This window comes from Vitis vinifera, chromosome 18, assembly GCF_030704535.1.
Source record: "Vitis vinifera cultivar Pinot Noir 40024 chromosome 18, ASM3070453v1".
In the NCBI taxonomy this organism is placed as follows: domain Eukaryota; kingdom Viridiplantae; phylum Streptophyta; class Magnoliopsida; order Vitales; family Vitaceae; genus Vitis; species Vitis vinifera.
The window spans coordinates 35,403,330-35,430,708 of record NC_081822.1 but is presented as its reverse complement, the minus strand read 5'-3'; the positions used below and the strand labels follow the sequence as shown (position 1 = coordinate 35,430,708).

The window sequence follows — 27,379 nt, the reverse complement described above, 5'->3', positions numbered from 1 at the left end:
CCATCTAATAACAAGATTCAATATCAATTAAATTGTTTAAAACATATGCATGACAAAGATTTCCTTGGTTATGTTGTTGCTTCCTCGTCTCATCTCTCACTCTATAAGTGCCTTTGGAGGCCTTGGATGCCTTCCAAGTAAAGTCCCAAAACTATAGTAACTCTTCTTTGTTGGGGGAGCTCTCCCTTCCTCATTTTTTCTTTCTTCCTTTTCCCTTTATTTCTCCTCCTCTTCTTAAGCTTTCTTTTGTCTCATCTCACTTCGTAGCATCTCCTACTTTTTTTTTATTTTTTTTTTGTGGGGTGAGCTCTCCCTTCCCATTTTTTCCTTCATTTTCTTCCTTCTTCCTCTTGCTCTCCTCTTCCTAAGCTTTCTCTATGGCATACTTGGGCAAGTACTTCAAAACAAATTTTTCACTAAGGTCAAGTGCTTGGGCTGATCTTGACAGTCAACGGAATATCAGTTGGGCAGGTTGCAACTTTGAGCAACTCGTCATCATGGCAATTCAAATAACTCAAATTTCGAACACCAACCACCCAATTAATGAACTCAATGTTTAGCAAGTATGAAGAAACCCATTTCACTATTTATCCGTGGGTTTAAAGATTAATGACATGAACTAAGAAACTTTGAGTAAATGCTAAAAGAAGAATCTCAATAAAATATAGAACAGAGCAATATACAGGATAAGCTTCACATGAAATCAAAGGATATGAAAGAAGAATAAAACAGTATCAAAACCACAAAATAGTCTAAGATCATCAAAACGTGCATGTGGCCTTAGTCATCCACACCCAAATAGGTCAATGACATTTAGAGATCAACATGAAATATAGAAGAACAATAAGAATCCGAATAAGTAAAAAAATCCATAACATTCATACTTGGAAAAGCTCATTTCCAACTTGATCATCTGAGCTTCTAGCTCTCTTCTTTTGTTCTGCTCTCGAAATCTTCTCCTCCAGAATCCACCGACCCACAAGCCCCCTCATCTTGCTCTATTTCTTCCTTCTCCTACTATAAGCTTCTACCAACTCCACTACTCACCCTTCAACGAAGATGTCACCACCCTCAACCACCACCATCGCAAGTTGGTAGTCCTTGCCACACGTCTCAGCATGCAACTCACCTGGAAGCCGTCCCCCACTCCTCCAAATAAAAAATCCCAGCTATTCCCGGGTGGCCAACGAATATCCCTTGGTCCAAGAGGGGTCTACAGTACACAATGAGTAGTATATAAGTTATGTAGCTAAACATTTATGTTAGATAAAAAAATCCAATAATTTTATTACTAAAGTTTTAAATTGTTTAAATAACTAAGTTTATAAATTTTTATTTAAAATTTATCCCTAACATGATAACATGATAATGCAAGCAACCATCCCTAAACAAAATTATTTAATAAACATATAAAATATTAAAATAAAATTCAATTTTATAAAAAAAAATTAAATAGAATATACTTTAAATAATTATGTAGTTATTTGTAAATTATTATCTACTTAATCAAATTTAAAAATCTAAACATTTAATGAATCTTAAAATCAAATAAAAGATATCCCACTACTAAAAATATTTATTAAAATATCAACTACAAAATTACAAACAAATAGAATTTATTTTATAATATGTATAAGGGTTTAAATAAAATTAATTTTATAAATATGAAATAAGATTAAAACTAAAATAAATGAATATTTTATGAAACATATTTAGTATCTATTTAGTATTTATACTTCTCGCAACCCATAACTTATATTGAGAATCGTAATTCAAAATTCTCTTCTTATGTTTTAAAAGAAAATATTTTATACACTTTTTTAGAGTGTGTTTAATAGTGATTCTAAAAAGTATTTTTATCATTTCTAATATTTAAAATTTTTTATTTTTCAAGTATTAGAAATATTAAAAACACTTCCTAAAATTACTGTCAAACACATTCTTAATTATCTTAACAAATGTACCATATGAGAGCAAAACAAGTACTAAAATTCATGCTTCACCTAATTTAACTCTTTAATAGAATTAAGTAATCTAAGAAACATATCATAAATATAAAAAGAATTTAAATGAAAATTTGCCCTACAAAATCAATAACCAAAGAAAAATGAGCTATGGATTATCTTGGAATCCATTAAAATGATATTACAATATTTAATAAAAATCTACCAAAGAATGAATAATTTTCTTATGTAGTAATACATTAAATAACCATTGTAACAACTCTATCATATCGAGCCAAAGGAACACATCCCAAAAACAATTAGTATGATCCATTTCGTTCTAGGGTGAACATATTTAGTATATGAGAATAAGAGTACGTTTGAGAGTATTTTTACTTAAAGTGTTTTTAGTAGAAGTGTTATCTTGAGCAGTGTTTTTAAGAGAATCAACTATTATGTATTTATCCAAAAAACACTACAACTGATTTTTTAATATTATAAGTTTTTCAAAATTTTTAAAGTGTTTCCTAAATTTTATCAAATATCTAATTTTTTTTTTAAAAATATTTTATAAGTTAAATGTGTTTTCTAAAATCATTGTCTCTAAGAATGAAAATAGGAATATAAATAAAGATAAATCACAATAGGATGTGGGAAAGAAAAAGCCACATCTTGTCAAGAGTGAGTTTCTGCTGCCATTGTCATGAATTTGTCAATTTTATTTTCATTTGTAACAAGTAGAGCAAAAGGAATTAAAAGCATAAACCAGCAACAACCACCCAACATCTATCAGACTTCAAAAACTCGTTACTAACACCACTAATACCCAAACCCAAAACACTTCTAGAGTTTTGATGATATGTTTCCAAAATGTTAGAAATTAAAGTATTGTGGTAAAACAACTTGAAATCAATTTAAGGAAAAGAAACAAAGGAAGTACACAACTCACCAAGAGCTGATATGAGAAGATTTGGGTGCGTATCAAGCATTTGTGTGGCGGGTTCCTCCTCAGCAGTCAGCAGTCAACAGTGGGGTCCCCCTCGTCAGCAGAATAGTAATCAGAGTTCTCTGATTCTGAGCCATCTGTATTAGAGCACTCGCATTCACTACGCTGTCACCACCACTCGTGGGTTTCTTGAAGAACAATAGTAAACTCTGTAGGAGGAGGAGGAGAAAAGATTGAAGACTCTCTGATTCTAATTTCTCATTTTTTTTATTATTATCTTGGGTTATAACTTTTTAATTATACTAGACTAATGAGTTTATCATTTCTATTTAATTATTAAATTAGTTCAGGATATTGATATTTTGGTTCACGTTTATCACCAAAGTTAAACCAATAATCAACAAACATATTTTAAGACTTTGAGATGTTTAGTTTTTAATATTTTATTTTATAATATAATTTTTTATACATATTTTATAACAAAATACAAATTATTTAAATGAAACTAAATTTTATCAAAAAAAATTGTAACTACTTCATTAAATTTAAAAATCTAAATATTTAATAAATCTCAAAATCAAATTGAAGATATTCATTCACTAAAAGTATTTACTAAAATGCCAACTAAAAAAATACAAAAATAATCATTTTTCAAAATTTATTTTATAATATATATTAGGATTTTAAAAAAAAAACTAAGTTTACAAACATTAAATAAAATTTAAAATAAAATAAATATTTCATAAAATCTATTTAATACTGTGAGAACAAAATAAGTAGTTAAATTCATGCTTCACCCAATTTGACTTATAACGTAATTAAGCAATTTAAGAATCATATTATAAATATAAAAAAATTCAAATAAAATTTTAGCCTACAAAATCAATTGCAATAATTTTCTGTGATGATATTTCCACATTCCAATTTTGCCTTCTAAAATGCGTACTTATAATTTTAAAAAATATGAATATACGAGATGATTTAAATGACTTGACCATATCTAATACTACATTTGAGCTCCATATTCTCTTAGCCATGTAACAGTATTGAAACTTATTGTCTAGTAACTTGATTTTGTAAAATTATTTTAAATTCAATTTATATAATATTAATTAAATAATTTTAATTGAATTCTTGTTGAAAATAAAAATAATTTTTTAATTACAAATAAATTAAAAATATAAAATTTTAGTAAAACATAAATAGTAATATTATAATAAAATCATAAATTATATTTGTAATAAAAAATATACTATTTTATTATATGTTATAAAAAAGGATATTTTATTATATTTATAAATTTAAATTTTAAATTATTTTTAAAAATTAATAAACTTGTTAACAAATAAAATACATTAAGCCTTATTTAGTTTGAAGTGAATTTGTCTAGTAAAAAAAAAAAAAATTAATAATAATTCTATGTAGAAGAGAAATAATATAATGTGTGTTGGTATATTATTTTTAAAAACTGATGAAAATTTTTATTTGTTTTTTAAAAATTGTTTTCTATTTCACTTTGCTTTTAAAAACTAGAAATAAAGAACAATAACCAAACAGTTTTTAACGGTATTATGAATTTTTAAAAATTGTTCTCTATTTTTAAAAACTCCGTCCAACATACCCTAAATATTGCATTTTTCTTCTACATTAAATAATTCATTCTGAAAATATGGAATAAGTCCTAAGATGTTTTTAAAATGCAAGATACTTTAAAAAGAAAAAAAAATGGAGTTTCAGCTTTCAGGTAGATCGAAGTGTGCTGGTGTCAAAATTCCCTCAAATTTTTGGATAATAAAGAACAAATAATTATAATTAAGAAAAAAACACTCAGCCCATTTAAATGACTTGACCATATAAAACACCATATTGCTAGAACTAGTCTAGATATTTGTTTTTCACTAATTGTATTAAATATTTGAACCTCCAGGAAATAAAAAAGAGAGAATACGTACCTTTCGGCCAATCGAACCTGTAGGGAGAAGCTTGGAAATCACAGGAGATGTCTTGATCTTTTCTGATGTGGATCCTCATGGCTTCAGGCCCATGGCTCTGATTCTGTTGGTGATAATTTTTGGAGTATATAAGATGTATCCCACAAATTTCCACTTCAACGACTTCGATACGTGCTCTACGCTTAGCGTATCGATGCTCACTTGGAATGGCAAACTTAGGGAGATAGGCCACGCACAATGGTGGATCCGATGTGCTACCCTCAGATGATAAACTACTACTACAGCATGTTTCAAACTGGAAACAACTCATTATTTTAATTACCCGTTCCGATTGATCATCATGGGATATCCTCAATTCAAATTGTAGAAAGCGACCAACTTCATGCGAGTAAAAATCAAGTGGAAGATGACGGAAGAAAACAGCAAATCCCAAGAAATTGTTATCTTCATACCGATTCTTTGGGAGCTCTATTATTGCTTGGCGTCCCATACTCTGATGACTTATCCACTCTGGTATTCCACCACTTCCTGGAATAACAACTTTAGGTACATGGAAGTACCATATCATGTAGTTTGAGTCTATTTCGCATTCACAATACTGCATAAAAGTAGCATGTAAATCTTATGCCTCGATTTAAAAATAAAAAATAAAAATTAAAGGCCATATATAGAATTCATACCTGAGTACGTGATTTGAAGAGGTTGAGGAGAGAAGACCAGAGTGGGCTCGAAGGAGTTGATAAAGTTCCCACATGTGGACAACCTGGTGCTTCTAAGACTTCTAGCCTTGATGGAAGCTCTGGAATTTCTTCAAGCATCTGGCAGTGATTCATCCTAAGCGTTCTCAGGTTAGAGAGTTGGATTATGTTAGTAGGTATGCAAGGAATAGGGCTTTCGCTCACATCTAAAAATCTCAGTGAGGATAGGCACCATAAATCACTAGGAATTGCTCCTTTCATCAGATTGCAACCAGCCAGATCCAGTCTTCTTAAGCAACATTGCAAGCTTCTCAAATTGTCGGGCAAATTGTGGAGCTTCGAACAGTTACGAACACAAAGACTACGAAGATGTGTCAAATTACCAATGCTATTTGGAAGAGTCACAAGGTTCTCACAATTGTTCAATACCAAGCGTCTAAGACCTTTTAGATGTTCAATTGATGGTGGCAGCTCTGTTATAGGCGTTTTACTTAAAAGAAGTTCTCCTAAGTGTTTCATATCCTCCATGATTTCTGGAAAAGCCACCAGATTTGAACAGCCATTGATATTGAGGACTTCAAGTGATTTCAACCCACAAATGCTATTAGGAAGACTCCTCAAATTTTTGCAATTTTCTAGATTTAAATCACGAAGTTTGGTGAGATGACCTATTGAGCATGGTAATTCTTTAATAGCAGTCTCGTTTAGCCGAAGAAACCTTAGACTTCCCATATTTTGGATCTCAGGAAACTCCTCAAAATTTGAGCAACCACTTAGGTAAAGAAATTGGAGAGCCTCCAAGCACCCAAACGCGTTTGGAAGTTCCTTGATGGCAGTATTATTTAACCAAAGAATCTCTAAACGTTTCATAACATGGATCTCTGGAAAGTTCTCCAAGTTTGAGCAATCATCGAGGCAAAGATTTTGAGGAGATTCCAAATATCCAAAGCTGTTTGGAAGTTCTTGAATATCAGCCTTCTTTGCTTGGATGAACCTTCGATGTCTCAAATTCCCAAAATTATCCTGAAATTTGTCAAAATTTCTGCATCCCCAAAGTGTAAGAAATTCAAGAGCTGGCAAGTACTCAATACTGCTTGGTATTTCCTTAATTCCACTCTGACCTAAATAAAGTATCCTTAAACTTCCCATATTTCCACGGATCTCAGGAAATTTCTTCAACCTTTCACAAAAGGCGAGGTAGAGCTCCTCAAGATTCGGCATGCTTGATAATTTGGCATTTTGGTGAGCAATCTTGAGTCACTTAAGTCAATGATCTTTAACTTTCCAAGAACCTGTAACAAAAGGAAGTTTTGATTAATAAATAAATTTTCATGAATTTTAAAATCAATAGAAAGCAAATATATATAACTAAATTACAATGGTACCTTACGCCCTTTCCAAAGTTGTTTTATGGTGCTGTTTCTCATGTGGAGCTCAACAAGATTCTCTCCATTAAAATTTGATGGCAAGGTTTGCAAAGGGTATGCTTCCCAATAAAGATATCTTAACTCTTGAGAAGGAAACTCACAGTCTTTGGGAAGGAACACTTTATATGTCTTCGTCATAGAACCATGATAATCCCCCCAATAGAGTTTGAGAAATCTTAGTTTCTTCATATTTTCATAAACCTTTTTATTCACCTGTATGTCTTTTGATCGAGACAAGTCATATGATATGGCTTCAACTTGTTCCATTCCCTGAAAAATAAAATCAAAGAATAAGAAAAACACAAAATATGTAAATCCTAACTAAAGTCAAATAGACATGATTTTTTGGACAAAAAAAGCATGATATTATTGAAGTTTATATCTTCAACTAAATCTTAACTAAGTTCTTGCATTTAATTAATTCTTACCTCTTGTGCAGATAATGCTTTATGAATATCATCTATATCCCACAATCTGGTCCTTTTGCTGGGATGTTTTTCACGAATAATTGACCAACCCATTTGTTGTATCAAGTCATGCATTTGTACCCTCGTGGCAGAAATAGTTATTAGGCATCTATCACGAAGAACTCTTATGTCATATTCTGCATGATCATCTAATATTCTCAATATACAATCTTTAGCTTCTCCCTTGAGAAAGCATGCGATATCAAGGAAAACCTCCACTTGAGAATCATCAAGCCCATCAAGGCTTATTTTAAGCATATCATTAATTTTCCTGTTAGGGTTTTTTTTCAATTTCTCTATTGCACTTTTCCATTCATCTTTTGTCTTGTTATAAAGAGAAGAGCCCAAAACTTCAAGGGCTAAAGGAAGGCCTTTTGCATAATCTACCAAACGGTTTGACATGTCTACATAATCTTCACGTATGTTTTGTACTTTGAAGGCATGCCAACTAAAGAGTTCAATAGCTTCTTTATCCTCTAACACTTTAGCCTCATATGATGCATGCACCCCATACTCATCTAGCAATTGTTTGTCTCTGGTCGTTATGATGATTCTACTTCCTGGACCAAACCATTCATAGCTTCTAACCAATCTTTGTACTTTGTCCGAATCATCGACATCATAAAAAACAACAAGAACCTTTTTTGAGCCAAGTCTACCCTTGATCATATTCATTCCATCATAAATACTTTCTAATTTTAGATGTCCACCCTCCATAATGCCATGAAGAAGTTCTTGCAGTAATTGAAGTCGATCATTGTTACATTGGGATCTATTTTTGACACCTTCAAGAAAGCTAGCACCATTGAATTGACATAGGATGTCATTATAAACCATCTTGGCAATAGTAGTTTTGCCAATTCCACCAATTCCATAGATCCCAACCATGCGAACATCATCCAACTGCATTTTTAACAATGATTTTAGTTCTTCCAAGTGAACATCCATTCCAACCATGTGCTCCTTAATAGGCAAAAACTTAGGATTCAATCTTTTGAGGATGTGGTTAATAATTTCCTCAATAGGCTTTGACTCATACCTACCAATTATAAAACACAATGAAAGATGATGTGAGCCATAAGAAGTTGCAACAAATAATAAATATGAAGTAAATTTCATATTTTTAATTTTATCTATACAACTAAATTAGAGGTATATAATAGAATGTAATGCAAATGGATCAAAGCATATTTACTAAATTTGCAAATATAAGTAGCATTTCATTAATGTCATATCGATTGAGTATGCATGGGAAAGGAAAAAGGTGAAAGAAAAAATAAAAAAGTGAAATAATATATGATTTGTGTGAGCTTTGCTCCACAATTGTTTGGAAGGTTCTTACTAAAGTTAACCTCTCTCAAACACAACTACCTTTTTATGATAATAATTCCAATCTTATTACACTGGTGGAGACAACCACTGTTTTGCCAAGTCTAAGCTACCAATTCCCATTCAAGCTTCCCAATCTAGTAGAGTATTTGTTAATTGTAGCACTTGCCACTATTATATGTGACCATGCGACTATTTAATCGTTTATTTCACAAACTAACAAGTTGCTCATGATTCGCCTTCATGTCTATTGGTCTCCACGTTTTATCCACTTTCCACTTGTTATATAAACGAAATCGGTCATATCCCAATTTTTTCCTAAAGGAATAGAGTACAGTTATGAGGAAAATTTCTATAGTCCAATTGTCGACAAAAATTGATAATGATACTCAAACAGAAAAAAATATTGCAAAAGAATACTTTAAAAAGGTAAAAATGCATGTTAAGATAAGGTGTTTCCATTGGAGAAATACAAGACAGATGTGAGACTAGATTTATTAATAACTTCATTCATCACTACAAACATTGAAAATAAAATTATAAATAGAAAGCAAAAAAAAAAAGAAAAAAAAGGGAGCAGCAAATTTTAATATATATAGGATGCCCAACTTTGGTTAGCTAGAAAACCAATATGTTAATCCATTTATACACAGAAAGCAACAAGTGTTGAGCTTAGTATTAGCTAATTGTCACTGCATTTTAGAATATTAGAAAATGCATCAATAAAGAATGCCAGTTTCATCATAGCACAAAATAAAAAAACTTGATATTCGAAGAACCAAATGAACTAAACAAATTTGGCAATAGACAACTTTTCAAAGAAATTGTCTATAAAATTAAGGAAATGACAGTTGGCCCAACTATGGCATAAGAGATCTGACCTAGCTAGACGGTTAAGGGAAATGTACAAGAATTTTTATATATAGTTAATATGAGATCCATGAGGCTCCTGAAAGAGCATGAATATCAACAGGATCCTATATTTTTTATGTCGTACTAATTTCTATATTCAGTGTTACTAAAATTTTCTTTTTAACTCCTTTTTCCAAAACTTAAAATCAATAGTTACAAAGAGCTAATTTAAGAATTCAAAATTCATATATATAATTAATTATAACTAAAATAAAAAGTTAAAAGGAAGTTGAAACTACTCATGATCCTTGATCACATGCCAACCACTTAGAGAGCCTGCTTCAGTCATGGCAGCCCTCCACCTTTGCACCTTCTCCTCGTCTACAGTTTTTCCATGCTTTGCAAATCATGGTTCAAAGTCGCGGTATCGGTCACTGACTCGGAGGGTCCCGAGGCGTATCGGTCTCGGTGTATCGGCCTGGTATCGGGTGATACGTAAAATAAGCTAATTAGAAAATTCAAAAAAATATAAAAATATTATGTAAATCATCAGAAAAATATATACAATTAAATAAGCTAAAAAAATTAAAAAAATAAAATTGTCTCACATTTAACATTATTTAAATAGTTATAAAAGTATCTACTCAAAGTTATTTATGATAATGCTAATAAAAAGAAAGTTATTTTATTTCAAATATAATAACATTTTTACTAACAACACATACAATACAACAATCAATTCCATGTTGAATGACGAGGGGGTTCAAAATCATCATCATCATCAGTCTTACGACGAGCATACAAATTGGGGTGGCAATTCCCGTAGTGAGGATATGATTGAAAGAGTGGTTCATAACTCAAATATGGTGGGTGAGATGATTCGCTTGATGATCCATAATCAGGAAAATATGGTTTCGAAGGCTGTTCGGGATCAACACCAGCTTGATAGTATCCAAAACCTCGATAAGCAATGCTACTGCTACTAGAAGATTGATCATATCCATATGAGTCACTAGCTCGTGTTCCAGTATTTGAATATCCCTCTGGATGCATCATTGGAAATTGATTAAAATCATTTCTACTAAAAGTACTGGAAGAGCTATCACGGTCTCTAAAGTTTTGATATGATCTATCATCTACCCCTCTGAAATATGGCCTTGATCCTATACCCAAATTTTGTAAGTGCTCATCAATACGGTGATGATTTGATCTATGATAATCATGCCCACTAGAATAATCATCATCGCTGGGAAATGTAGTTAGTCTTTCCAAATGCTTTCGTTGTTCCCATATCCCTGGTCGATATCCATGATCTGTATCTTGTGTGGCATAGTAATTTTCACCTCCTTGTGCCCATGACATGCCAGGATCTACTTGACTAACATAACCGCCCCCAGTGCTACCATCTCCCCCAATACCCTCACTAGTGCCACCAACTCCTCTATTGCCCCCACTAGTGCCACCACCCCGCCTACTGCCCCTATTATCACCATCATCACTACTAGAACTTGAAGAAATTGTTCTAGAAGCCTTACCTTTACGACGGGAATCAACATCTCTTTCTCTACCTTCTTCATTAGTGGGAAGACCTTTATCCAACCAATCCAAATTATCAGATGATAAAATAGGCTCCTCTCCTTCTCGTATCCACTCATCTAATATATCATCATCATTAAAGATATGATTCAGATCAATTGGATTGTATAAATCTTCATTGCTTCGCTCTTGCATCAAATTCTTAACTCGAAGTCGCATATTGTAGTGCACATAAACTAACTTATGCAACTTTTTCATTGCCAAACGGTTGCGCAACTTTGTGTGAATCAATGACCATGTGCTCCAATTTCTTTCACAACCTGATGAAGAACAAGTTTGGCTTAAAATTTTAACAGCAATCTTTTGTAGATGTGGACCTTCGTCGCCATAGTTGTTTCACCATTCAGCTATAATAAAGAAAATGCATACTTATTAATCACTATGATATATTTAACAAAAAATGATGATAACTTCTTATTTGTAATAGACATAAATGTATTAAGTACCTGGAAGAGATTGATTTATTGCTTTCTTTGTGAGTGCACTTCCAAATTATCCTTGGCCGTCAACAAATAATTTCACCTACATTATTAACAATTTTTTTTTTTGTTAATGCACATTACTGTGGACCCGCATTTTTCACGTGTGTCCCCACTCGATAGGCGAGACTCGCTTTCTATTTGTGAAAAATTAATTTTTTTAAAAAAGTTGGAGTCGCCACCTATTTTATTTTTATTTTAAAGGGAAAATAAAACAAGAAAGAAAAACCCTAAAAAGTGACTCCATAGTTTTGGAAAAAGCATGTCTTTGAGAAACCTGAGTCTAGGTTCGGGGATCAGGTTACTTATTGGGAAGGTACCTCTAGGAGGTAGCACCCCTCTAAGCCCTAAAGAGGTCTCTATTGACTAAGTTAAGGGAAGTGTGACCATTAATCGGTTAATTATAGGTACCTAAGTAGGCTAGGTGATTTCAAATATTGCATGCCTAACAAAAAAACAAACCATAAGAGAGAAAGGTTAGGATGCGTACCCGGACCGCTTCTCAAGCGCTATCATAAAACATCGATGGTTAGTGTAAAATTGTAGCACACAACATATGTTTTATCCAAGATAATAAAACAAGCATCAAATATGCATCAAGGCAATCAGGCATGTCATCAATCAAGGGCATGGTACACAAAGATATGGATATTCATGGAATTTCGAAAGTGGGGAGATGGAGAGCGTACCTGGATAGCAAGCTAATACTCCTCTATGGGAAACAAAGTTAGCTCAATAACTAATTCAAAATAATCTCATATATAACTCAAAGAGGAAGCACAATCAATCAATTATCAAACAAACACTATCGAAGAGAATATCATGAATGTCGGGCTCCCACCAAGGCCCTAATTAATTTTGCATGAATTGATTCCATAAATTCCATGATTTGGAATTATGAAGTTTGTTCATGCTTGAGAAAATCGAGAAAAATCAAGAAAATCCTGAAAAATAGTTGAAAATGGTGAAAATGCATGCCGGAAGGGAAAATGGCAGCAAATAGTATGTTAAAAATCTGGATTTTAGTGACTAGAAGGGCTCTAAAGATTGATTTCTCAAAGCTGGAAATGTTTAATTGAGAAAAAAGGATTCAAAGATTCAATTTAAAATAGTGAATTCCTAATCAAAGAAACAAAAGGAGGAGGTGTGTGTAGCAAGGTAGGTATGATGGAGGGGAGTTGGGAGGTTTGGTTGTGACTGCATTGCTGGTGATTGCAGGTGTTGCTGTCATTTTCTCTGAATTTTTCCTTTCTACTCTGGTTGCATGCATTCCAGCACCATACGTCGCTGCATTCCCGGGCCTTTTCCGATTCCTTGAAATTCCTTATATGCGGACTTACTTCCAAGAGCTTTGGCATTAATTCCCCATATGAATCTCTGAAATTTGCTGAGAAATTTAGTCTTTCTGGACTGCCATTTCTGATAACTAGAGCACTTCATATTCATCTGTTAGCAGCCTGTTTCAAACTATCCCATTATTGCACCAAAGACTTCCCTTTTCTAACTGCAACATTTAACTTTTTTCTCGAAGAAGCTGACTTCTGCTCCTCCTGATCAAGTGGAACTTGCATCTCCTCCCTTTTCTGATCCAATGCTTCAACTTCACATAGCAAAGATTGCATCTTCTCCATATACCTATCTCTCTCCCCTTTGCTTCGGTCAGATCACATCCAGACGCATTAAACTCTTTCTGAATATGAGTTCTTTTGATCTCTCCTGTAGAGGTTTTCACATCTACGAGGTAGAGCAACCTCTGTAAGCCTTTCAGAATCAGCAGTCTGTTAGTGTGCAGTCACAAGGTCCTGAAATTCTTGGCTTGACGTCAACAACTGATGATAAGGTGCCGCATGTAGGATCTTCCCATCTGATATTAACAAAACAGAACCAAAACAGGAAGAAAATCAACTTGGTGGGTCATAAGTAGGACTGTTTTCCTTGATAATGCACTCATTACATGTTCATTCAATAGATTCATTTCAGTATGTGCTTCAACTGCACTGAATGGGACGTCCAAGGGATATATACCGGCATCCTGGTAGAGTGTACGAGCCAATTAGATTCGCTGTCTTTTAGGTTTTAACGCATCAGCTTCTCGAACAAGTCCTGATGTTTGGTTATTTAAATGTCTTCTATTACTGTCACTTCTACCAACCAACCCTCATTGAACGTTTCAGGCCTGATCAGGTCGGAATTGCTTGAATCTGTCCACCCAGGTCAGCATCGTTTTCAATGGTCTCTTCATAAATAAGTAAATCATTCAAGCCTGGGAAGATATGTTCTGAATTTATGCAATTATAAGTTGGATAATTGACTATTCCCAAATCAACTAGTAGAAATGCTGATATGTCCTGCTCTCTATTAAGGAAGAAAAGCTTCAGAGCGCGCCAAACAAGGGACTCTGTTTTGGAAGAGATCCGAACACAGATTCCCGTTCTGTTCAGAATTGTTCTTTATAGGAGTGGGCATAATCCATCTTCATAAGTAGGAAGAAGTGAGGTAATAAAACCTTGCTTTCTTGTACCAGTCTCTACTCTAGGGTAAGGCGCTGCTGCAAAGTGCTTTCTAATAGAGCAGCCACGTGCACTTGCTCTTTTGAAAATATGAAACAGAACGTGAATTAACGGAGAACCGATAATAACATAGATGATTTGAAATAAGCTCTTGTCGCCTGCATGCTTAACTCTGGAACCTTTACCTTTTCTCCTTGGCAATAACTTCTGGTTCACTTCAAAACTATCGCATACTTCTGAGCATTTGAAGCATGAATCATGACCTTCAAAACCCTTATCATGACAAGGATCACCATCCTCATTGTTGCCTCTTTCACTGCATATCTCATTTAATAATTGGTGTCGTCATCCTTCTGAACAAAACCAGAGATGATGATAGCCCGGGAAACTACATTGCGGATTGGCATTCACAAAAATTCCTTCACAACTTGACCTATATCCCTGCATTTGGTATTCAAATCAATGACGGCAGTCCCCACAAAAAAACAAAAAAAAGCATCTTCTCCTCGAATCTGAAAACGATGTCCTGAAGTGAAGCATTGCATAGGGAAAAAATGTTGCTTTAGTCACAAAAGCTTTCCACTTTCTGTAGCATCTTTAGGATATAGAACTACACTAATCTGCTGAGCTTGAGAATGAAGCTGTGCAGCAGCTTCATATTATCCATCATTGAAGTTGCCCATCTACCCAGAATTGCAGCATTCTGCTCCCCTACAGCATTCTTATGATGTCTCGCATTCAATCAAATATGGAGAGCCACCTCAACAGTTTCAGAAACTCTCTTAGCAAACTCTATGCCCAACATACTGCCAATTCCAAAAGGAATTTGTTTATCATGCGCTGAATGCATGCTTCAGTCCAATAACCATCAGGTATGGATGTTACTATTGCTTCAGACATTTCACGGTCACTCTTCACTTCAAGTCTTCACTTCAAGTCTAAGAGTTTGGACGGAGAGTTCAACAAAGAGACCAATGACCTATATGCACTGTGCCTTAAGGTCAGTTCATTGGATGACATATCATATATACAACGCGACAAAATGACCAGTGCCTGATTCTCTGAGATATTATTAAAGAACTCCATGCTAATCTTTTCATAAGCATAAACTATGGTGTCATAATCCAGGCCACTCGTTTCCATAACAGAGGTCACATTCAATTCATTTATGAGATTTGCCACAGAGAGTACCTAAGGGTCAGTTTTAGCAAGATCACCAAGAAGGCCACAAATAACCAAACGTATATCCAGTCTAGCAGAAATTAGCAGAGGGGAAGTGGCATTCAAGATTTTTTTTTTTTTTTTTTTGGAGAAGTTTCACTCCCTGAAACTGGTATAATATCTCGAATAATTTGCAAAGCTTCTACACATGCATCAGAATTCTGAGCTTTCTTTCCTTTTCGATAGTGATGTCTTCATCATCCAATTCGTTATCAATGTTCAACAGATTCTCAATAAACTTAAGGACACAAGATATAATAACTTCAGGTGCTAACATCACCAATCTCTGTTTCTTCTTCTTCAGCGAGCTGAACCTCAGGCAGTTCCTTCATAGAAATCTACCCTTCACTGTTTTCTTTGGTGGAGAGAGATCCATGAGACTTCTCTAGCAGATTCTAATCCAATTTTTGAGGTTCTACTTGTACATCATTTGGAAATTCCAATACTGTTACTGCATTCTTATATGCATTTACAAGCTGCTCAAATGTTGTCCTGGATGTCAAGAGCTTCTCATAGCTTCCTGATTGAGTTATCTATCCAGCTTCCGCAACCAGAATTTTATCGATTTCAAAGAGAAACTCCACTTGATGAGTCACTAGACTGACGATTTTATGAGCAAGGGCAGCTATGACGTATGCATAGAAAAGAATTGCAGCTGTATGTGCATCCACTACACTGAAGGAATCATCTAGGAAATACACATCTGAATCGTTTCCTTTCTTCTCACATTCAAACTAGTTTTAGATGAGAAAACTTCTTTTCCTTCAGTTCTGTCTTTCAATAGAGCAAATACGATAATATTCCCAAAAGTCTGATGACCAGCAAACGTCCCCAGAATTCCTTCTTTCGTCTTGCTTTGAATTCCCATCATCAGTCTCTGCCAATGAAGCATGAGCCCCATTAATTGTAAAGCAATTTTCTGGTAGTTGTAAAGGAGGTCAAAACTGATTAAACCATCCCCTGTCCACATAAACAATTCACCGGAACAAGGTTATGAGAATCTAATCATATTAAAACATGGAGAATACTAGGACATCTGTTTTTCATATTCAGTCTTTAAAGGCCAGTAGCACGACCAAGGTCCTAAAACTGATTTTGAGGTTCAAAGATTTGAGATTTGATACTCCATCCTGATATTCTCCTCCTCAACAGCGGGTCAAAAAGCTGCACAGAGGAGTTGGGTCTTTGCTTTTCATTAGCGTTCAATTCTGATTCGTTGTGACTCATCAAATGAACTAGCATCACCACCTTCTGTAGGTTGACTATCATTGGACAGGGGAACATCCAATTGTTGATTATGCTGAAGTTTTGAATTCCCGGGGTACGGTTTCTTCATTAAGCCCTCATCATCTCTCCCTTATTGATGTCACAGGGATTCAATATGGACAGTCAAATCAACATGCTGCATAACCATTTCAGCTGTAATCATGGCTTGAGATTTGGACTCACATACTGAAATCTGAACGGAGCAAAACCATGAAAAGGGGGGTCCACAACTCTTGCAGCAGTTGCGCCTTTAGAAATTGCACTACCATTCGTTAAGATGCGGAACAGTTCAATAATGAATTGGGTGCAACGGGGAATAGCTCAAGACAATTAAAAAAAAAATACCAGCTTTGACCATATCTAGCTTAAGGGGGAGTTAGGTCATTGTAGGGCATTTTATCAAACAACTTCCGAGCAAAAGTAAAATCTCCCATCTCGACACATGCACTGACCATTGCAGTCTGACACACCAAATCCGGCTCATGAATTGATGAAAACATCCAATAGCAAGCAGTCAAGCCACCCAATCCTACGTACATGTAAATTGAACCACTTTGAACATGTGAGTCATGCTCAAACCCAATATTTCAGAACAGCACCATATGCAGACGAACTGAAACTTTCACGCAGAGAATACGAAGCTAGACACATCGCTCGTCACTGATTCCCTCATCCAATCATCCTCCTATGTCTTCTTCTCAAATTTAACCCCTGATTTGCTCAAAGATAATAAACAGAAGACCCCACAATTAATGGTAAACAAGCGCAAAACTCCTCTGCCACATACGAATCTTTAAAATCCCATTAACAAGTCAATCACGGTTCAGGATTCAGCAATAACATCAATAGAGAATTGGATTGTTTGAAGGGATTGTCGGGCTTGCCAAACAAAATGTCTTTTGAAACATCTTTGCATCGGAAAAATTGGCACCATTAAACTATGGCAGAGTGGCTTGAGCGGAGCTTCCATCTTTAATTTCTCAGCAAATTATCAGTAGGTTCCAGAATTTTCCAATATCCGGAATACACTAGAATTACTATACATCTCATCCCTCATATCGACACTTCCGTCGTTCCCCAATGCGCACCCAAATACAAAGGCAAGGATTCGAACACCGTGTGGGGAAAGGAATATAGAATAAATAAAATAAAATAAAATGAAGTAAAACTCGGAGAAGGAAAGAACAGAGGATATTGGTCAGTAAGCATAAATAGCCCCCACTTCATGTGTTAATCCATGGGCTAAGAACAGAGGAAAAAATGCAGAACGATTCAGTCGAAAAACAGAACGTGATCACATTCAGGCATAGAGTTATATACTTCCGAAGACATCGATGACACCAAAAATTAAAACAAGGCAAACAAGCAAGCAACCAATCTCAACAAAACAAATTGTGGCCCTTTTCGTCCACACCAATCAACAACACATTGAATTTTTAGAAAAAACCAAATGGAGAGATTGAATATGGATAAAAACACCGAGAGTAACTAGAAGCGTACCTGGACAATCTTGGTTGCAATTGCTCTTCTCCGTTTCCTCTGTTCTTCTCCCTCAAAAATTCTCCAATGCGTGCCGCTCCCCTAAAAAGAATCTCCTCCCTTAATAAAAAAAAAAAGCTCCTTTTTCTCCTTCCTCTCTCACGTATATATACGCCTTTCCCTAAAACTAAATCTCCCTAAAAAAAAGGCCAAATCTCCTATTTTCTCTCTTCTTTTCTCCTTATCCTTTTTTAAATCTTCCAATTCAAAAGCAATCTTCCCAACTTCAAATTCTCCTCCAAAACCTTCCAAGGAGAGTCCCACTTTCCTTAAACTCCAATGGTAAGTTTCCTTGCAAAAACATGAAATTTTAGAAGTTAAATAATTGCATGAATAGATAAATAAGTAAATAAATTAGAAAATGGTAAAAATAATAAATAAATAAATAAGTTGAGGAAAATAATATAAAGAGGAAAACGAAATAAAATAAAATAAAATTAAACAAATTAACAAAAAAAATGGGCCCTACGAGCCATGCAAACACGCAAGTCAAATAAGTCACGCTAAAAATGTCCAAATGGGTCAAGTGTGCCTAAACGGGCCTATGATGAGACTAAGCGGGCCTAGGGTGGTGCCTAATGGGCCAAGTGTATCTAAAGGCTATCCTAAAAAAAACAAGAAAAGCCTAAGTCTAAATTAGGGCTGCCAAGGGTCACGATAAGGGATCAAATAATCCCTTAACCAAAGTCTCCAAGGTGACTCAGAAAAAGGTAAGTCGTACGAGTAGTAATGGGCCACCAAGGAACTACCGTGGAGCACTGGAAGTGGATTTAAAGACATGTGCTAAAAGGGCAAAATTGAGGGTCTACAATTACATATACAAAATGCATTATATAAAGGTCACAAACTATTATTATACCTCATTAATAGCTTTTGCTTGTCTATCCAAATCTGACTCTAATCTCTTGATAACCTCCTTTAATCCAACTTTAATTTCCGGATGGTTGGAGAAATGCTTTGAATATTGGAACATTGGATTTAAAAAATATGCTGCCATAAGTTAAATAATGATCAGTTTATAATAATTTGTACTTAAAAAAATTAATAAAAAATATATAAAGATTTTTTTTATTACCTGCAGCATGCAAATGTCTGTGCAATTGACATTCCCACCTTCTATCAATGACTTCCCAATACTTTTTCCATTGCTTGACCGATGCCTTGATAGCCAATTTAGCTCTATCCATTGCTTCATAAATGATTGATAGTGTGGGCTTTTTATCTTGATCAACCAATTTCAATACTTTGACGAGAGGTTCCATGATGGTTTGAACTTCTTCGGCCTTCTTCCAAAATCGATCAGTTAAGATAAGGTTGGATACCTTATCTCTTACACTTTTTCTGCTCCTATCTTTATTGAATTCACGCCACTCATTTGTTGTGCACATTCTCTTCAAATCAGCCTCATAACGTATAAGACTCTCAAGTGAAATGAATTCAGTGGCAAAACGGGTTATTCCTGGCCTTAACAGATCTCTATCCTTGGTGAACACTTTCATCAAATTCACCACTTTCAAGCTATTATAAATAAATCCTGTGATCATCTTAGCTTGATCTAATGTCTCCTTAATCTGCTTCATGCTTCCAATATCTTCAAGCATTAAATCAATACAGTGGGCTGCACAAGGAGACCAAAACAAATGCTTTCGCTTCTCCATCAACAACATGCCGGCTGCTTTAAAACTTGCCTCATTATCAGTGACTACTTGAACAACATTTTCCTCCCCAACCTCCTCTACAACTTTATCCATAAGGGAAAAGATGTAGTCTGCTGTCTTAGGTATGTTGGTAGTGTCAACTGAAGAATGGTATATCATACTTCTATCACAATAAATCATGAAATTGATGATAGGCTTTCTAGTTCTAGAACTCCAACCATCACACATGATTGTGCACCCATATATAGGCCATTTAGCCTTCAATGTTGTTATGTATACCTCAAGTTCTTGCACCTCCTCTTCCAAATATGTATTTCCGATTTGGTATCCCGTGGGACCCTTGATGCCTGGACCTGCTTCTGCTATGGTATCAATCATTGATTGATAGTAAGGCCCACTGTCAGCTGCATTAAAGGGTATTGCATTAAAGAGAAAGAATTTAGAAATAGCTTTACCCACTTTCTTCACGCCTTCAGTAGAAAACAAGCTTTTTATTGATTTCTGCTTTGATGGGAACATATAGGGATCAATTCCTTTTGGAGGTATGCTAGCTCCTTCTCTTACACTGAAGCTACGTGTCAGTCCGCGCTTAATCCTAGCATTAGAAGGTTGTGAGGAACTACCACCCTGCTGATGCTCTTGTCCACCTTCTTCAAAAATTCGACGACTTTCTTTCATTGCTTGTTTCATTTGTCTTCTTTCAAAATCAGCCATAGCAACTTCCTCAATTTCATCATCAGAATCACCCTCATCAATTTCATAGAAATTATCTCTATTTAAGGAATTCAAAAGTCGTTCTTTTTTTTTCTTTAACTGTGCTTTTTCTTTTGAAGTATTAGACATATGTTGTCTAACACTATGTGACACTTCTACCGATACACGTGGACATCCTTCCACTTGTCCAGATATATGTGCGATGTGTTGCTTTAATCTTGTTATACCGCCATGTATAACTTTCCCACAATATTTACACTTTGTGGTTCTTCTACTACCACCAACAGGTTCTGCATGCTCCCAACCAATATCATGTTTTGAAGCCATTTTGAAATTTTAACCTAACCATGTATAAAAGGAAAACAATTTACTTTTCAAATTGAATATATATAAACACATTTATATAAAATTATAATATTCAATTTTCCACTCACTTATATGTTTCATATTGTTGCCATATAAAAATAAATTGTACTAAAAAAACAATAAACATGATCTCACCTAAGTTCATCATCTTTTGTTTTCCACTTATTTATATGTTTTTTAAATTAAAATCAATGTAATTGACCATGTAAATGCATACCCTTCATTCCGTATTATTAAATCATTTATGATTATTTGAAGAAAAAAATTTCAATAATGATTAATTTTGTATAGTAATTTAATTTTGCGATATAGTATTAATGTAATTGAGTAATAGGGAAATTTTTTGTCACTAATATAATCTAAATTTATTTATACTAATAGAAAATTGAGTGATATTTTTAAAGTATTCAAGACAATTTCTTGTACATTATATTTTTAAAAATTTTAAAATTCATGAAACAATTTAAAATTATTAATTATGTCTTATTTAGTTTATAAGACATATAGGAATAATATTTGAAAAGAAATAATATATTATATATAGCAACAATATTAAACCATATATAGAGAGTATATATATTAATTTGAAAAGGAATAACATATTATATATATGATATTATAATAAAATCATAGGTTAATTTTATTTTATTTTTATAAAAAAAATACTATTTTAGCATATGTTAGAAACATAAAAATATTAACATCTTTATCATTTTTTGGGTTAAAAATTAATAATAAATATTTAAACTAATAATTTTTCATAATATTTTATTTAAATTGAATAATTAATAAAGTTTAACTTTTTAAAAATGAGTCAAAATTTTCATTCCATGTACTCATTTAGAATTGGATTATCAACATAATATTATAAAAAAAATTATTTTATATGTAATTAATTAGATTGGTTTTTAAATTTCAAAATTATTTTTAAAAATTAAAAAATTCATGAAATAATTTAAAACTATTAATTATATCTTATTTAGTATTTGAAAAGAAATAATAGATTATATATAGCAACATATTAAACCATATATAAAGATTATATATATTAATTTGAAAAGGAATAACATATTATATATATGATATTAAATAAAATTATAGGTTAATTTTATTTTATTTTTATAAAAAAAAAATACTATTTTAGCATATGTTAGAAACATAAAAATATTAACATCTTTATCATTTTTTGGGTTAAAAATTAATAATAAATATTTAAACTAATAATTTTTCATAATATTTTATTTAAATTGAATAATTAATAAAGTTTAACTTTTTAAAAATGAGCAAAATTTTCATTCCATGTACTCATTTAGAATTGAATTATCAACATAATATTATAAAAAATTTTATTTTATATGTAATTAATTAGATTGGTTTTTAAATTTCAAAATTATTTTTAAAAATTAAAAAATTCATGAAATAATTTAAAATTATTAATTATATCTTATTTAGTTTATAAGATATATGGCGACAATATATGAAAATGAATAACAAATTATATATAGCAACAATATTCAATTATATATAAAGATTACATATATTAAATTGAAAAGGAATAATATATCATATAAATTGGGAACAATATTTAAGATTTGCAAGACTAAATCCTATTAAATCAAGTAATAAAATTCTAACCTATTGAATTAAATTATTAAATATTCTGTATGAATTTGTTACCTAGGTCAAACGACTCAAACCTCCTCTTGCCCAGGCTGCCCTAACCCCCTCTGTTTCTTCTTCTTCCCCAGCAACACCACGCCTCTATCTTCTTCTTCTTCCCCAAAACAGCAACAACCCTAAGCCCTTACACAGCAACACCACAAAGGCCCTCTTCTTCTTCTTCCCCAACTCAGCAGTCAACAACACCACGAAGATGCTGATGCTCTGATGCACTGATGCAGCCCTCTGTCTTCTTCCCCAAACCACGAAGACGCAGCCTCTCGTGGCACGATCTGCTACCTTCCACCAAGCACCGCACCAAAGATGAGGATTATAGACTCCGGCAATGGTGGATTTCTTCAACCGAGCCTCTTTTTAAAGGCTTTTGAAAAATTGAAAGGGTCACAGACTCACAGGTTTGTCAAATCTTCACGGGTTTTTTTTTTAATTTTCATAGGTTTCGTAGGTTTTCTTTTGCAGAGGAATCTCTGATTTCTCTGAAAAATCAAGATTTGTTGTGGGGCTTTTTGCAGAGAATCCATTGAATTTTTTCCCCGAGTTGCCCGAGTTAACTCGGAATATCGGTCGACTCGTCCGAGTCCAACCGATTCAGGCCGAGTCTAGGTATCTGGTATCGGACTCGTCGCGGTCCACTTCGAGGCGGATACGACTCGGCCGAGTCGTACCGGACTCGGCCGATTTTTTGAACGCTGTTGCAAATGCTTTTCCAAAACTCCCTGTTTGTTTCCGCACATCAGAAGGATCCACATGGTAGAAGACTGGCAGGACTACTTGATCCATTTCTTTTTTGCACTCCATGATCTTTGTAAGCTCATCCAAACACCATTTGGAATCAGCATACCTTTCCGAGAAAACAATTATGGAATATCTTGATCCTTCAATAGTACTCAAAAGTTCTTGTGCGATTTTCCCTCCTCTGTCAAGTTTATTATCTCTGAAAGTGTTAATACCCATCCGATCCAAACTTACAAATAGATGATCTGTAAAACTGTAGCGGGTGTCTTCCCCTCTAAAACTCAAGAAAACGTCGAAGTTACATTTTAGGGTTGGAGCTGAAGAAGAAGAGGGTTTTTGGGTGCTTGAGGAAGCCATTTTGGGACAGGGTTTGTTGGAACTGGGAGGCTACAAGAGAGTTGAGGATCGACTTGCACAGAGTGACTACCAATGTCCCTGAAGAGGGTCTTTGAGTACCCTAAGAGTTTGCAAAACCTCACTCACTTTTCACAGACCTCACGTGAAGAAAGTAAACTTTGCCTCCCAATACTAAAAGCTCACCCACCATTATGGGTTTATGTGCTCAAAGGCCTCATTTGTAATTACGTATAAAGAATCACTTTAGTGCAACCCCTTCTCATAAAAAATATATAGTTTATTTTCATATAAATTATAAGAAATAAAAGTGTTATTATTTATAATAACATACTATATCATACAAATCACATAGAAATCAGAATGTGCAACTAAAGGTCTATTAAGGATTATTTTCAAAAATAGGTCTCAAAAACAATTTTTAGAAACAAATTTCTAGTATTTTTTAGATAAAAAATCTGTTTGAAAACTTAAAATATCCTTAATATATTTTTATATTTTTCTTAAAAATAATTTTTTATTTTCAGTTATTTTTCATATTTATACAATTATTTTTTAAAATACTCTCCAAAAATAATTAAAATATATTGTCAACGTACACCTTATTTTCAGACCAAATCTTAAAAAAAAAAAGGTTTCTGTGTCTTAATTAAAGGATCTTCTTAGAGTATTTGATTACAATTAAGACTTGACATGATTTGTGTTGTAAAATATGAGGAATATGAAGTAAATGTAAGGCTGGGCGAAGGGGTGGAGAGAATGCCCATAAAGACAACAAATTCCCCATTTTGGACACGGAAATCCCAATTTTTTATTTTATAATTTTACATTTTAATTTTTAAATTTTATAGTCAATAAGGGAGGCTCTTGAGTCAAAAAGTAATGACTGGATTTCAAAAAAAAAATAGAAAGCATCTTTGTTTCTTCGTGTGTACGGTAGGAAATTTATCTCTTTTCCTTTGTACCATCCCATGGTTAACCCATTACACTCAACAAAAAATATAATTTTTTTTTTAAAAAAATATGTTTTTTGAATATGACAATTCAAAAAAATTTCAAATCTACGGAAATTTGGAATAATCGAATTATAAATTATCTTCTGAAAAGATAATTTTATTTTAATTTTGACATTGTTTTTAAAAAAACCAATTTCAATATTTAATCTGAAGTTTTTTTAAAAAGTCAAATTTCAATTTATACCTTAAAAATGTTAGGAGATTTTGAAATAGTTTTGACGTGGATAAAATGAAAACACTAATATTATAATTCTCATAAAGGAAAGATTAAAAAGGTAAATAAGATTTAAAAAAAGGAATAGTCCAATCTAAATATTTCCCCACCTCTACCTTCTAATAAATTAAGTCGAGAATAAGTGCATATGTTATAAAATAAATGAAAATGAAAAGAATAATATCCTACCGATACTTATCAACTATAAAACCCCTTCTTTGTTCTTAAATTATTTAAAAATAAATAAAACTTATATGTTTTTTTTATAATTATTAATTTCATCTTATCTTTATAAGTTATATGTTTTTTTTTTTATATAGTTATCAATTTCATCTTATCTTTATCTCTTTTTCTTATAATATTCATCTTTTGCTACCGAGAATAATATTAAATATAAGGTACTTTTATCACTACTATGAAATTCAAAACTCTCGATTAATTGATATATTGAAGCTTCTCAAAGTAATGTTTGATTTAACTTTTTTTTTATCTATAAATTAATTAAAACGATTATCATTAAAGAAATTTAAAATAAATATTCTAAAGGTAACGAAGAAAGGGTAACACCATAAATTAAATTCAAGAAGATACATGCATATACATATTTTATTCCCTTTCCTTATTTTAATATTTATATTTATATTTATCATTATCCTTCATATATTAAATTAAATTCACAATAATAATGCAATGTGTTGATAGCAAAATTCCCCCGCTGTAGTAGCAATTATCAGCAGCAGAATCTCGATCAACGCATTACAGTGATTTGTCCTTCCTCCTGCAAAAAAAGATGTTCGGATGGGTTGTCCGGACACACCCTCCGATGATTAAGTTAGTCTTTTGGAAGTTATTTGAAAATAGATTTTATATTTGGGAATGTTGCTCCGTGATTTTCTTCAAGGATGCTTACACCCCCCTCCCCTTGTGAGAATCTCCTTAGAGTTTATATATGAGTCAGAGAGTATGACCTCGTTGTGCTAGTGGGTCCCATAGTCATGATTGCGGCTCATAGGGTGGTGAAGCAATCATGACCCTTCTGGTGCGAGGTGATGGTTGTCAGAAGGGTATTCAGGCGGCGGTTGTCACCTCAATTTATGATTTTCGATATCGGGAATGCGTCAGGCAATCTGAGAAGATTTGGGAGTGTCTTGTCAAGCGTATCTTGTATTGAAAATGAGTGATAGTTCAGGAGACTTGGTCAACAATGTTATCGGAGTTTGCTTCTTGATTGTGGGCAGAAATGGATCCGGCAAATCGCGAGTGTTTGACGAGTCAAGTTGTCCGGGGAATCTGAATCGTCGGTCGCGGATGTACTCCGGGTAAGCGTCGCCAGCAAATCCGGACATGTCTGACCGGGGAAGTTGAATCGCACTTCCCTTCCATCCGGTGGCAGGCGTCGGCTATGAAATATCCGGAGAAGGTGGAACGTCGGCCGTACAGAATTCCCCCCGGGTGGAATGAGCGATGCCACGTGTCGCAAGGGGGGCCATCTGCGTGGCCAAGGGAGAGGGACCCACGTGGCACTTTTTAGGGAGGATCCCACAATGCCCCCTTTTATATCACATGTCTGGCCCGGTCAGAAAAGACGGGATAAAAATGCTATCTTTACAAAATTTCTCTTTCATATGGAAACCAATGGCACGTGGCGTTTTCTCGTTGTGGGAGCTAGTGAGGTGCGCCGACTTTGAAAACTCTGCCAGATGGTGTGTCGTTTTAAAACTTGGTGCGATTGGGTTTCCTGTTGTTTGGGGAATTTCAGGGGTTTTGTTCCTATAAATAGAGGCCCAGGGCCCTCTGTTGACACTTTTCAGTCTGCTCCCAGCCTCCCAAGTGCTTCCAAAAACGCTTTAGAAAAAGATCGAAAGCGCGGCGACTGGTCTTCGACTTTTCTTAGAAATTTTTGAAAGGTTTGCCATTTCACTCTTTCTCTCTCTTTCACCTTGCTGCTTGTGATGTTGTTTGCTTGCCCTTGAGGGGATGGATTGGGTTGGTAGAAGTGAGCGGTATAGGACGTTTCTGTCAGAGTCCGAGTCTTGAAGAGGCCGTCTTGCTGGGGCCGGGTTGCGCTGGGGACTGACAAGGTGTTCCTGGTGTATTTTGGGGCTTTTAAGAGGTTTCTTTGAATATGAGGTTGCTGAGAGAATGGTTTTTTCTGGCAGGTCTGCAAGGTGTCGCTATAATCTTTGAGTTAGGGTTCATGGGTTTATGGTTTTTATGATGCGACTTGCATCGAACGCGCTTTGACCGGTGCTTTCTTGTAACGCAGGTTTTGCGTAATCGATGATGTCTTCGAAGAAGGGAAATGTGGCGACTGGTGCGGCCGGGCAAGGTGGTTAGGGCGGGCAAACCAAACGTATTGAGTTTCTAAGCGAGGAGGAGTTTCGAGATTGCTTCGGTATCCCAAACGGAGTGTCCGT

At 34.0% G+C, this 27,379-nt stretch overlaps 2 protein-coding genes across 4 annotated transcripts in view; both read right to left on the bottom strand.

Moving 5' to 3' along the window:
* Positions 1-27,379, bottom strand: part of LOC100249908 (SUN domain-containing protein 4) — an 85,697-nt gene that overhangs the window by 13,258 nt on the left and 45,060 nt on the right. The gene's annotated exons all lie outside the window — the stretch shown is intronic.
* On the bottom strand, positions 635-11,626 carry LOC100261990 (disease resistance protein RPV1). 3 transcript variants are annotated; one of them, XM_059734439.1, is made up of 5 exons: positions 6,925-7,038; positions 5,522-6,831; positions 4,842-5,439; positions 2,893-3,098; positions 635-1,213 (listed from the first exon to the last, which is right to left on the bottom strand). In XM_059734439.1, exons 2-4 carry the CDS (start codon positions 6,758-6,760, stop codon positions 3,058-3,060), a joined length of 1,878 nt encoding a protein of 625 aa, XP_059590422.1. In that variant the 5' UTR covers positions 6,761-6,831; positions 6,925-7,038; the 3' UTR covers positions 635-1,213; positions 2,893-3,057. The 3 variants fall into 3 exon arrangements, with proteins under 3 accessions (XP_059590422.1, XP_019071779.1, XP_019071777.2); XM_019216232.2 differs by lacking the exons at positions 635-1,213; positions 2,893-3,098; positions 4,842-5,439 and adding exons at positions 7,395-8,472; positions 9,914-11,626 and having other exon boundaries at positions 6,606-6,831; positions 6,925-7,236; XM_019216234.2 differs by lacking the exons at positions 635-1,213; positions 2,893-3,098 and having other exon boundaries at positions 4,437-5,439.